General features: G+C 37.9%; 1 protein-coding gene across 2 annotated transcripts in view; it reads right to left on the bottom strand.

Annotated features, from left to right (window-relative positions):
* Positions 1-1,284: 1,284 nt before the first annotated feature.
* LOC111587924 (rho guanine nucleotide exchange factor 2-like) overlaps positions 1,285-12,725 on the bottom strand; it is a 68,445-nt gene continuing 57,004 nt past the window's right edge. For both annotated transcript variants that reach the window (XM_055017946.1, XM_055017945.1), the window contains exons 18-23: positions 10,669-10,718; positions 10,169-10,204; positions 10,037-10,087; positions 8,837-9,163; positions 7,881-8,031; positions 1,285-7,132 (exon numbers count right to left, since the gene is read on the bottom strand). In XM_055017946.1, the coding sequence (XP_054873921.1) occupies positions 7,104-7,132; positions 7,881-8,031; positions 8,837-9,163; positions 10,037-10,087; positions 10,169-10,204; positions 10,669-10,718 (644 nt within the window). In that variant the 3' untranslated portion in view covers positions 1,285-7,103. The remainder of the gene's footprint in view (positions 7,133-7,880; positions 8,032-8,836; positions 9,164-10,036; positions 10,088-10,168; positions 10,205-10,668; positions 10,719-12,725) is intronic.

Raw genomic sequence — 12,725 nt, forward strand, 5'->3', positions numbered from 1 at the left:
AACTCATTTATTATGTTTGAGTAGAGGGGCGGAGTCTGGTCGCATAGTGGAACACTTGCCCATTTCCTTGGTGGACATCTTAGTTGTTAGACCTTTTTGATGTTGCATGGTAGTCAGGAGCATTGTCCAGGGATTTGTAGACTGCAGTGGTGGTTCCTATGTTTGATCAAGGGTACTGGGGAGTGTGTTCCTATCAGGAAGATAGCTTTTTTTTTTTTTTTTGCCTCCTCCAGGTGTTGAGAGAGTTTGTATCCCAAATAAAAGTGTTCTCATTTCATAGGTTATTGTGGAAAGGACTTGGAGATTAATTGGAAGATTGGAGCATCACTGCAGATCTTACATCAGTTTGCCATGCTGAAAAGGAAACCAAGCCTCAAGGTGAAGCTATCAGTATATATTGTGGTTACAGGCAACTGAAATTAACTTCTGGAGTAGAATCTGTGGGACAATTCAGTGTCCCTGTCCAGAAAGTCGAGCTACAGACTGTCAGACATTAGGAGGAAATTAGTGTCAGTGTCGAACAGCAGGACCTTTGTGTTGAAAGAAGCAGTTTACATTAGACTAAGATCATCCTGGAAGGATCCTTTTTGCCCATAAATGCTTTAAGATTCCTCAGAAAGAGTTGGGGGAATTGTTAAGTTACCAGGACACCTACTTTGCTAAACTGCAATCGGTTCTAGATAAGCGATGGCTGATAATGACATGCTAACAATTTTCAACATTCTGTGTTTTTTAAATTCATTTATTTTGTATTTATTTATTATTTAGTAATACAATTAACATAAATAACAAAGGGTGTGCAAAAAATAAGTACATTCTTTGTTTTTGGCTTGAACTGTGTTTAGCCTTACACTTTGGCAAGCAAATACTGTACTTGATAAATACTTAACTTATGCTGCTAGTATCATAAATCTTATTATTATTTGGGTTTTGAACATCACTTGCTATCAAAATATTACTAAGCTGGCAATAATTGTGATCAATTTTCATTGAGATGCCACAAGATAATAGACTAAAATACATTCATATTGGTGTACAGTTGAAACATTCTAATATGATAATTACTGTGAAGCGGTAACAATCCTTTTTTGACCACAGAAACACTTGCATAAATCAGTTACCTATTCATAGCTAGTTAAAAATGGTTTTCATAATATATACATTCAAAACCTATTGAAAAGTTATACTTGCATGCAAAGGTTTGCCCCCAACAGTTTACACCCAAAGTCAAATTTATTAGATTTTTGAAGCAAAACCAAGAAAATACAACCTCTGCATCAAACAGATGGTTAAAATGAAACTTTATTTAAATTTGGATGCACTGTTTGTTATTTTATGTACCCCAGCAGGAGAACACAATTAAACAATAATTGTGGCATGTGAAAAAGTTGTATCCCCTTCCTTTCAGAACTTCAACTCGTTGGGCCTTAATTCGTATGTTAGAACTTGTAAGGCAGTCGAAAAAAAAATCATGGAATCAGGAACCAGGAATTGCTAGGTGACAACAATTCCAGAGTTGATATACTGAATGTTCAAAAACTGCAGAAAAACTCAACACCTGTGAGCTCCTCTAAGCAAATGACAGAGGATCTGAAAATGAAGGTAATTGATGCCTACAAAGCAGAGGCCTTCCCCTGTAAAAATACATTCAAGTGCATACAGCTTCAACTTCTACTGAAGTGATCTGTAAGGAGAAGTGGCTAAAAATTCCTGAAACAAGAGCAAGGAGATTCCTAACTGTTTACTAAAAGCATTACTTAGGGTTACTAAGTACTGACTGAGTAGGGTGACCATAGTTTTGTACATGTACATGTCAGTGCTTGTTTGTTGCAGAGTTTGCCTTACACAATTTTCTCTTCAAAAAATTAAATATAGAATTATTCTGGGGAGTGGAGGATGCAAACATTTGCATACATCTGTATGTCTTTAAAGAAATATACAATTTGTTTGGCAGACAACTGTAAGTTTGGTAAATAATGGAAATTTTGCAGTATAGATAGATCAGCCAAAACATAGAAACACTTGCATAATAATGTACAGGTTGTAGGGTGGGGATTTCATGCATCAGGCTCGTTCTGGGACATACTTTGACTATATGGATTGAGATCAGGGCAGTTTGGTGGCCGGGATACTGCCTTAAGCTTTTTTGTCATGGTCATTGAGCCATTCCTGCACATTATCCTGTTGGGGAAGTTATTTGCATCAGGTGGTGCCATGGGAGAACTTAGATTAGAAAAAAGGTTTGGTGGGTGGTATGTGCCGAAAGGTAGCATCCACACAAATGACAGAAACAAAAGTTTCACAGGAGATCATGGCATCAAAATGAGATGACCAGTGTTATATGGTTCAATTGTCAGTGGATTAATTGTTGTGGCTGATCGATATGTCTAGATAGAGTATCAGACTACAGCCACTCAGCCCTTACATACAAAAAGTACATATATACATAAAAATTAAGGATCAAAACACAATAAAGCTTAAAGCTGAAGGTTAGATTGACTCTGGTGCCCCTGAGGTGCAAAACATGACAACTTTTCCAAAAACACAACATTATATTTCTAAAATGTTATTGTGTTTTGTATTTTCTTATTACGTTCTGTAAAATGTTTTTTTGTTTCCGGACATTGTTATGTTTTACATCTGAGCGCCACCACAGCGATTAGATCTTTAAGTCAGATAAGACAGTTTTAAAAACATGCAAAGCAATAACCAAGCAGAATACTGAGCGTCTATTAACCAAAAATGTAAAGCCCCTTTAAGTCTACTGTTACATCAGACATCCCAAAATTCTGTCACAGAAAGCCGCATAAGTTTAAATATATGTTTCTCTGTGCATGGAATAATTAACTCTGCCAAAAATATCAGGAATTGAGGTTGTGTCTCATGTATTTTTAACTAAAAATAATGAAGGAGTGTGCACAATTTTCTGAGGCCACTTTGAAATCAAAGCACTGCTGTTGTGTCGGCCAATATGATCAGATCCGTCCAATTTTTATTTCTGGTTTACCACTCATTTAGTTTAAAGCAGTGTCAACTATCAGTATGATCAACAAAGAACCAATCACTCTTTCCCCTTATTATTCACCAGAATTGTATTGATTTTGTTAATCTTCATTTTGGAAATGACTTGTGATGTCTTAAGATATACAAAAAGGACCTGTTGTGGCCATGTGAAATATGATTCTCTGTGCCTCTAATTTGTAACTTATACAATACAATCCACAAACAACTAGCAAGTGATTGTTATCTGTAGGTCTGATCCGTAACTTGTACATCATCATGTATACATTTAACTTAGCAATTACTCAGTGGAAATAGATTTGTCAATTTCTACCTTTATGCATGCATTGTTTTGGAAGGTTCTGTTCTACACTAAATCCACTAATTCGGGAAGTGCATGACTTGTTAAATGTCTTGTAATCCCTGTCTAAATGATGAGGAAGACATTTCTAGGTTAACTAGTCAACAAGCTATAAGCCAAGCAGTTGTCTGACTTTGTTCTGTAGCAGGTCAACTTGCAGACTGAATACTATTAGTTGGTACCACAAATGCCTTTCATCTGAAGGAAGTTTTCTGACTCAGACATGACATGAATTCCACACATGCAGAATATGTTCACATAGTTGGCATCTGAAAATGGTGCTCTATCGCCGACTATAGGCAGCCACTTGATATTTAGAAACAACTATATTTTTAAAAATTCTAAGTTGTTGTACAAATTTTGATAGGCCAGTTAAAGACTAAATTTACAGAAACAAATATGGATCTATAGAGTCACATACAAATTTACTGATTAAAAAGCCACTCATCATTTAGACGTGAATCACCGGAAATCACTACAAAACAGTACATTGATGGATGCTAATTGCTTAATTTAATTAGCTTTTCTTTAGATTGATAATAATCTCGTTTATAATAATAGGCCCCACAAAACAAAAAACCTAAGCATTAGTTAATTACATGACTCATTGCAATACAAAAAAGAAAGACACAGTCTTTCAACACAGTGCAATTGTCATTTTGCATTGCATAATGACAATAAAACTGATTCTGATTCTAAATTTAAAAAAATTAAACACAAAGAACAGCCCTGGGACAGAGCTGTACATGCAGAGCTGTTATGACAAGTTACAGTGCTGTCTTGATACACATCCTGATGTACTTGCCAGTTGGGCCACAGATTTTCATTTAAATCCCAAGGGATATCTTCATTTGCAATGCAGCTCAGAAATTAAATGTCTTATCAAGTCTCTGCAGGCATCTACTGTGATGTGTTTTTTCCCTTTGTGTTACACAGTGCTCTAAAACAGTCCTATCTTTTCTTCTCTGAATACAGAGAAGACTATGTAATTACAATAGTAATTACATAGTCTGTCAACAAATGACAGCAAAAATGTAAATGTAACTCCTGTCCAGTCTCTGGCAATCAGTCTCCCACATACAGTAATGTGTAATTTCATAGTGTTGAGACTGATGTACTAAAAAGGGCAGCCTTGTGCATTTTCAGTCATCCTCATCAAAACCTTAGTCATAAATTACATCAGAAAATACTTACATCTAAAGAGTGGTATATTGACATGGCTAAGCATTTTAACTTGTTAAACAATGACTCAGGGACTTGTCATTCTAATATCACTGATATGATTTTCGACAATAATATTAATTTTGAGAAACTTGTGGACTTTTTCAGGTAGTCCACTGTATGGTGCCATTTTGTAAGGATTGTTTTGAGAAATTATTTTACTGTTTGGCAAAAGTTAATGATGATTCAAGAAATAGATCAAAGTCACTGACCCAAACTACACTACTGGCTAACTTAGTTTTATTAATAGTATTACTCCTCTCAGCTTTTATAGATTATATGAATCAGTTCAGGTAAAAATCAGGACCCTGATCTGTCCCAAACCTCTGCCAAGTTTGTTTTGTGTCATCATGCATCTGTTTGTTTACCTCTCCCTTTCTCAACCCTGAAGTACTTTTCCTACCAAACCACACCTTAACCATAGCAATGTCAAAGATAAAATGTAATTATTCTAGTAAGAGTAATTTCTAACGGTACAGAAACACACTGGCCAAAGTCTGCTGACAGAGATCAGAGAATGGAACACAATGAGAAATTCCATTTTAGTTTTTCATTTGGAAGATTGCTTGTCAAGAAGGCTATTCATTTTTGATTTAGAACAATAAAGTTTGTCTGTGCCAATTATTGTCTTTCAGCAGTAGATATGTTTTCATTATCTGCTAAAATCATTATCTTTTAGTCATGTGTAGTACTTCACATCATTCACCTGGTACGTCAAAGGAAACAGCGGTAACAACATCACCCTTATTATGATTTTGACTGAATAGCTGTGTAAATGGACACAGCAATGCCACAAAACTAAATCTGACTGACAGCTGATGCAAAGGCTTGTACTACAAAGCAAGCTCATCATGTCCAGGTTATCTTTTTGTTTTCTTCCTTCATTGAACCTGACAAAGGCAGTTGTGATAATAGGTCTCATTAAGCTGGTTACGAAGTTAGTAAGCCAATCTGGCCATGAGCATGTTCATATGAAAGAGGCAGAGTTGACCAATCACAAACACCGACAAATCTACAAGCAAAAGCATGGCATATTTCACAATTGAAGGGCAAACCAGAATATTACAGAAATATCATAATGTACACACATAATAAAGACTAAAAGTAACAGCCGCAGCTAAAGCAGCTAAAGCAGAAGGACTAGCTAGCAAAAAAAAAAACAACCACAAAAAAAAAACAACACTGCAGACTGTAAATGCATAAGTTAACAGGCTAATCAATACTAAAATTTTAGGACACAAGTATATGTGCCTATGATTGTATGGCATGGCATGCGCAGATGTTAATGCATCCAGGTGCCGCAGACAACTAACTAAACAGTAGGGTCATTACATAACATTTCATCAAGTGGTCCCCACCTGACCCCCTCAGATTTTTAAAAATTTTTACATACTCATAGAGCATTGTATATGATGGAAAAAATCCAAAATTGCAAGGCTTAATTGTAAAGAGTTCCAAAGTTATGACCATTTGAAGTAGGTAGGGGGTACCCTAAAATTGCGACCAAAATTAAGACTTGAAATTTTCGGCTATTTTCAGGCTTCTATAACTTCTGAACAAAAAGAGCTAGAGGTCTGAAATTTTCAGGATCATTTCATAGGAATCCATAGTCCTAAGAAATGTGAAAATATTTACTTAAAATTTATAATTGCATGTTACAGAGAATGACAAAGTTGAGATTTTATCCATCGCGAACTTCTAAAATGCTACTTTTGGCCACCTGTTACACAAAAACTAATCATCCTATTCATTAGAAATTTTATGTGCTGTATCTTGGCTACCTAGGGAATGGATCTTTGTAAAATAAAGGTCTTATGTTATGTTATGTATGATATATGAACGGCTAAAAATCAAAAATATCTGCCCAACCTTCGAATTCAAAGGTCAATATCAGCATGTGGGATAGGTAGTATCACAAAATAAAAGACACCATGTGAAAGTACAGGATACAATACAACAATAGTGAGCATGTCAAAGTGCCTATTAGGGACCTAAAGACCCAATGAGATTCCATCAGCTATTGTGTGTAGAGAACTATAAGTAGAAATCAAAGAAGAGTGGGAAACATCTCAGGTCTCAGCAATGATTTTAGTGAAAGGACCTAGTGACCTCTATTCATTTTTTACTGGTGTGAATTTATTTATTTTAGCCTTGTAAATAGAGCACAAGATTTTTTGGATAAGGGTATCGCAACATTGTGTTGACTGCTGTCATGACAAAGCCTTAATGCTTGTTACTGTCTGTGTCTGGTGACAGAGCCACACATTTGCAGTTTGCCACACTCCTTTGGTCAAGTGATCATAGAATCATGGAAAGCAGAAATGAAAACTTAAACAAGCCGCTGTCACAAGCCATCTACTTAACAGCAAAGCAGCTAACTAAATACTAAAACTTAGGATTAACATGTGTATTGGTGGTCACTATGCTGGAAAACACGATAACAATAGCATTTTCTCATTGGAATAGGTCATAATCATATATAGCTATATAAGCTCTTCATCACTTGGAAACATGCCTAGGATTACATCTCCTCTGGAATGTCTTGAAGATCTGAAAAAGAAAGAGCAAATCACAATTCAGTCCTCTGCTCCCCTACAACTACAGTAAAATAGCATTTCAGTGGTATCTTGACCCTGTCATTTGACATCTGTCACCTACTGCAGTACAGTACTTTGTTACATTATGTGAGGAGGAACCATTGAAGTTGAACAGTTTAAAAAGGTTTAAATGGCACAGTTTATCCTGTTCCTGTTCCATGTTGATTTTAATGTCACACATCTGCAAGCCTGTCATGATACCGCTTTCACCTTTCCCCGTTTTTCTTTGTTTCTGTGTTTATTCCCTCCTGCCTCTGTCTCGCCCGCTTTTCCCTTGACTTGCTGCAAGATCACTTAGCTGCCAATGTGATACTGGGCCAACTCTCAGCACCAGTTTGCCTGTTTCAGTAGTCTGTGCTTTCTATTTAGTTAATTCTGTCATGTCTCTGCTTCGGACTCATACTTACCTTTTGCCAGAAGCCCTGCCTCAATCCTTACCACCTGCTTACTTCTCTCAAAAACGCAAATTCCAAACCATTCCAACTCAAACTCTTCCCTCCCCACAAATCAGCCTACACCTCCTAAGTCATGCTAACTCCCTCAAACCACCAAAGTCTGCTGGCCTACTATAAATTCCAAGGTCAGTGGTGTATACATTCTCCAGATAATAATTCTCTCTGCTGTGATCTGCTTTCTGAGTTCACCGTTCTTAACAACACATGACTGTAATCAGTCATTTTGTGTTCTTTTAGTAACCTAACCTTTGGAGCCTTCTGATGTGGTCCCATCATCATCATCTGATGTCACATCTCCCTCCAGATCACTGCCATCCTGAAAGTGATCTGATTGGTGGACAGGTTCCTGAATGGCTTGTGGGGAATAAACCTCTCTTCCTGGCATCAATGATAAAGGCTAAAACGAAAAAAAAAGAGCAAAGAAATATGGGTGGCATGAGCTTCAGCATAAACTCAGTGATGATTGATATAGCATAAATGTCTTTCTTTGAGTACAGTACCCTTTAAACACATAAATTTCAGTTTACTCTTTATGGTTGTAGAGTGTTTCGTGAGACATTTGGGGAGTTTGAGAAATTTTAAAATCCTGATGTCATCAATACGATCATCATGGTTCTCTCACTTTGGATGTAGTGGCTAATTCATGCTTTCCATATCCATGTGCACAGGCTGATAAGTACACGACGAATGTGCATGCAGCTCTGTTCACACGACAATAGGGCTGCGCCGTCAGGGATTATGCTTTAGGCATAAATAGCTGGGTCAGCAGACAAAATGAGGACTTGCTACTTTGTTTGGTCTCTGATAATGGAAAGCATGTATATGTGGAATTGGCAGGCTTGTAGTGTCAGTAGACAGTCCCTCACAGACAAAATTTATACCATGCGTACCATTGCTGACACCACAAAAAAAAAGAAGACTGTCACACCACCATTTTTTTTAAAAAGAGAAAAACTATGCAAACTGACAGTTTTGAGTTGGAAAGACACAGGTGTTTACTAAAGAGCTTGTTGAATGAAAATATGCTGCTGAGTTGCATTATGGAAGTGTAAGCTCAGTGTTTTTGGAACTTCAACCTAGAGAAAGCTTGAAACTTGATAGCAGGGGCATAAAGCTAGCTTCAGCCTCTGAAATTTAGCCCATCAAAATCTGTTTCTTGTTGATCTCCTAGTATTATGGAATTGGAATACAGTTGTTCTTACTTGAGAAGCCTGTTCCCCCTGCTGTAGGGAAGCAAGTGCCACCCCACTGCAGACCTTCATGTGTCGGACCTGCTTCTCCAGCTTACATCGGGCTCTCTCACTGTCCTTGAACCGGCTCTCAGCATCCCGCAGCCTAAGCAACTCCTCCTGCAGCAGGCTGTGCTGTCTCTGTAAAAGAGCAAGTTCTCCAATGGTCGAACCTCCAGTGCACTCCCGATGTCCACCATCTCGCCCCATAGGGCGCCATATTCCACTTGGGGCTGGTGTCACAGCATCTTGTGGCTGCAGTAGCAGCTCCAAGATTGAGTCTTGTTTGATAACGGCAGCCTGCAGAATCCAGATTTGACAGTTTTGAGGAGAAAGCAAGCTGAAACGGAAACTGTTAGCTAAGATTCACATTATATGCTACAATTAATTGATCTTGGTTTTTTTGTTGTTGTTGTTTATTCTTTTTTTTTCTTCAGGAAATGAACACAAGTCAAATTCCAAGAACAGAAAAGATTTTCACATTGATACCTTTTGAAGATGAATTTAATAACTCACATTCTGATTTCTTCTATTTTGTGTCCATCATAGTAAACTGTGTCAGATTTTCAAATACAAATTCAAAGTTGTAAATGTTAATGTTCTCCTACCTAAACCACCAATGTGGGAAAGTAATGCTGTATTTTTTCAGTAAATTGCTCTACCAGTACATGTTATAACCTGAAGCAAAATAAGTAATTTTCTCCGTGCCACAGAACTGCTTTGTTGTACAAAAAGTAAAACGCCACACTGCTGCACTGGGACATTTTCCTTAATTACCATTAACACACACGGAGAAAAAATTAAACAACAACCGCTGCTTTTACCGGAATAATAATAAATATCTCTTCAGAAACAGAAACAGCGGATTTAAAAACAGCTTCACACAAACAGCGTTGCTCCGAAGAAAGCCGCATACACACACACACACACACACACACACACACACACACACAGTTGTTAGTTTTGACTTAATTTTACACACACCCTGAACTGACCCCTTAACATACTGTTATATCTAAGCTTTATGTGCCATTTTTGTAAGATTTACATCCTTAGTAGGACCCAGTTGACTCAGGGCCACAGTCACAGCACAGAAGTGTTGGTTGATGAAGCGTCTGTGTATGGTGACTTGACGTGTGGTATGATTAAGCGTGCAATTTAACATTTACTCACCTGGAGTGCATGGAGATAAACACTGAGATTCACCAGCCTCTGACAGATCTCCTGCCAAACACAAGCAACACACTTATTACTGATGTCTGACTCAAATGTACACATACTTAAAAAACCTTTACCATTACTTACCATGTGTGTTGGCTTGTCTTGGCTCTTCATGCAATCCTTCAGATGGTAAAAGCGTGTTCCACAAACAGGAGCGAAACATGACAATGATGATATATAATACAAGAACAGGATAACAATAGTACATTAGTAAATCAGTTGAAATGCACAATCATAAAATAAAATAACGTGTTTATCTTCATAGGCTTATGTCCTAATCTAATGTAATCTAGAATAGGCTCAAACCCTCCTTACTCTGCACTGAGTAAATTAGTTTAGAAATTCAAATGAGGGAAGAAGTTAGGAATAACAATATATATCTCACTTCACTGAAAAAAATGCTACAGGGAACCAGGATTTTAGCATTTGTTTGCTTTTATTTTTGTTTTCACACACCTGTCATGCTAAAAACAATCTTAGCCTAGCCTTATAAATACTGTAATATACTTGCATTAGCTCTCAGCTAGATGTGTCATTCCTCCAAAAGTTCTTTCCCATTAACTTAATCTCAGGCCAGAGCTCACCTTTGCTGCAAAGAAATGATGCACTCCATTGACCAACAGATCTTGGTCACCTGAGAATAGACAAACACAGCAATCACTCTACTAGTACTAGTCCGCAATAAAAAAGAAAAGTATTTTAATCAGCGTGTGACTGTTTAATCTCAGTAAACAAAAGTGAGTGGAGAATTATTGTCACATTCTGCTCCTGCTCTTAGGTCTTGTTTACATTATTTATATATTTATAATTATTATTACCACTTATTGTTTTTTGTCCCCAGTGTACATATTTATACACCCCCTTTCTCATGGTCCCCCCAGTTCATCTTCTGCCTCCATTCCAGCGTCCAGGTCTTCCTTGTGATTCCTGGTGCTTAGTGTGAGTTCCTGAACCTTCCTTGTGTTGACTACCATTCTTCCAGAAATGTAGGCAAAGAAGGAATATGTAGAGTTATTCCTCACTTCTGGAATTATCAGGCTCTCATCATCCTATGCTGGACTTCGTTGACAAGAAGGACAAATCACTGTGGCCCTCCATCAATTACTGGGGACTGAATGACATCATCATAAAAACAGGTGTCCCCTCCCTCTAAACCAGGGGTCTCCAACATTTTTTAGGATGAGAGCTACTTTCAAACAATAAAACACGTCGCAAGCTACTTCTAGTCCCCTTATCATTTTGTTTTTTGTTTATTTTTTGCCTGGTACATATTTAGAACATTATTATATGCTTACCTTTAATGAGATGTTTGACACTGCATGCTGTTGACCAAGGCCTTATAATTTGGTGTGTATCCCAAGAGGTTCACTCTGATGCAGTCATCCAGGTGGGCATCAGTGAGACGAGTTCGGAACTTTGACTTGATAAAGTTCATGTCAGAAAAGGCAGATTCACAAAGATATGTTGAGCCAAACAGCGTAGCACATTTCATGGCTCCTGTGCGGATGTTGGGGAAGTTCTTTGCATCCACAAGCTTCCAGAAGTCATCAGCAGACTTGCGTGACTTCAACTGGCTGTCATTTTGCAGATTGAGAATTTCCATCTCCAACTCAGCAGTACTGAGAGTGAACACCTCATCCATCTGCTCAGAAATCTCAGAAGTGTCCACATCCATGAAAGGGTTTGAAATAAATGTGACACAGTGCTTCAGGCTCACAAAGTCTGTGAATCTGTCCTTAGACTCCTGACCCAGCCTGGTCAAGAGATCTGTGTATTTCTGGATGTCCATGGCCCCAGATGCAGCAATATTTTCTTCCAGCATTTTGTGCACAGAGGGGAAGTGCTGCATTTTCTTTTTCTTCAGGCCCAGCTTTGCCTTGAAAGCTTTGACAGCACTAATCATATCACTGATTGTCTTCCCCTTGCCTTGCAATGCACAGTTCAGATGATTTAATTTCTCTGTCACATCTGTGAGAAATGCCAGGTCCAGTAGCCATTCAGTGTCAGATAGCAGAGTTGTATCCTCATCTCTTGCTTCCATCAAAGCTTTGATTTCAGTCAGAAGTGCTAAAAATCGATGACGGATTTTTCCTCTGCTGTGCCATCTGATTTCTGTATGCAGCTAAAGATTGCCCCATTCTGATGACAGTTCTTCCAAAAATGACTTGAACCTTCGATGTTGTTTGACTCAAATAGAATTTATTATATTTATGACAGGTGTCATGACATGATCAAACCTCATGACTTTGGCACAGATGACCTGTTGGTGGAGGATACAATGATAGTTCAAAAATTTTGGAAAATCTGGGTCTGCTTTGCAGTTTGCAATGAAGCCATTATGTCTCCCTGTCATAGCGGGACAGCTATCAGTTGTTATTGACACCAATTTTTCTAACAGCACATTTTTTTCGGTAAAGTAGTTCTACACTACATTATAAACATCCACGCCTCTGGTTGTTGTTGTCAAAGGTAGCAACATGAGGAATTCCTCTTTAAAAGAGAAGTCTTCAAACACCATTCTTATGAAAACTGCCAACTGAGCAGTGTTGCTTGAGTCCACTGATTCATCACACCGAACTGAAAACCATCTGCAGGTGCCCATGTCCTGGTCCAACTGCCCCTTTACATCCTCTGAGAGTGC

This window comes from Amphiprion ocellaris, chromosome 15 (genome assembly GCF_022539595.1).
Source record: "Amphiprion ocellaris isolate individual 3 ecotype Okinawa chromosome 15, ASM2253959v1, whole genome shotgun sequence".
Classification (NCBI taxonomy): domain Eukaryota; kingdom Metazoa; phylum Chordata; class Actinopteri; family Pomacentridae; genus Amphiprion; species Amphiprion ocellaris.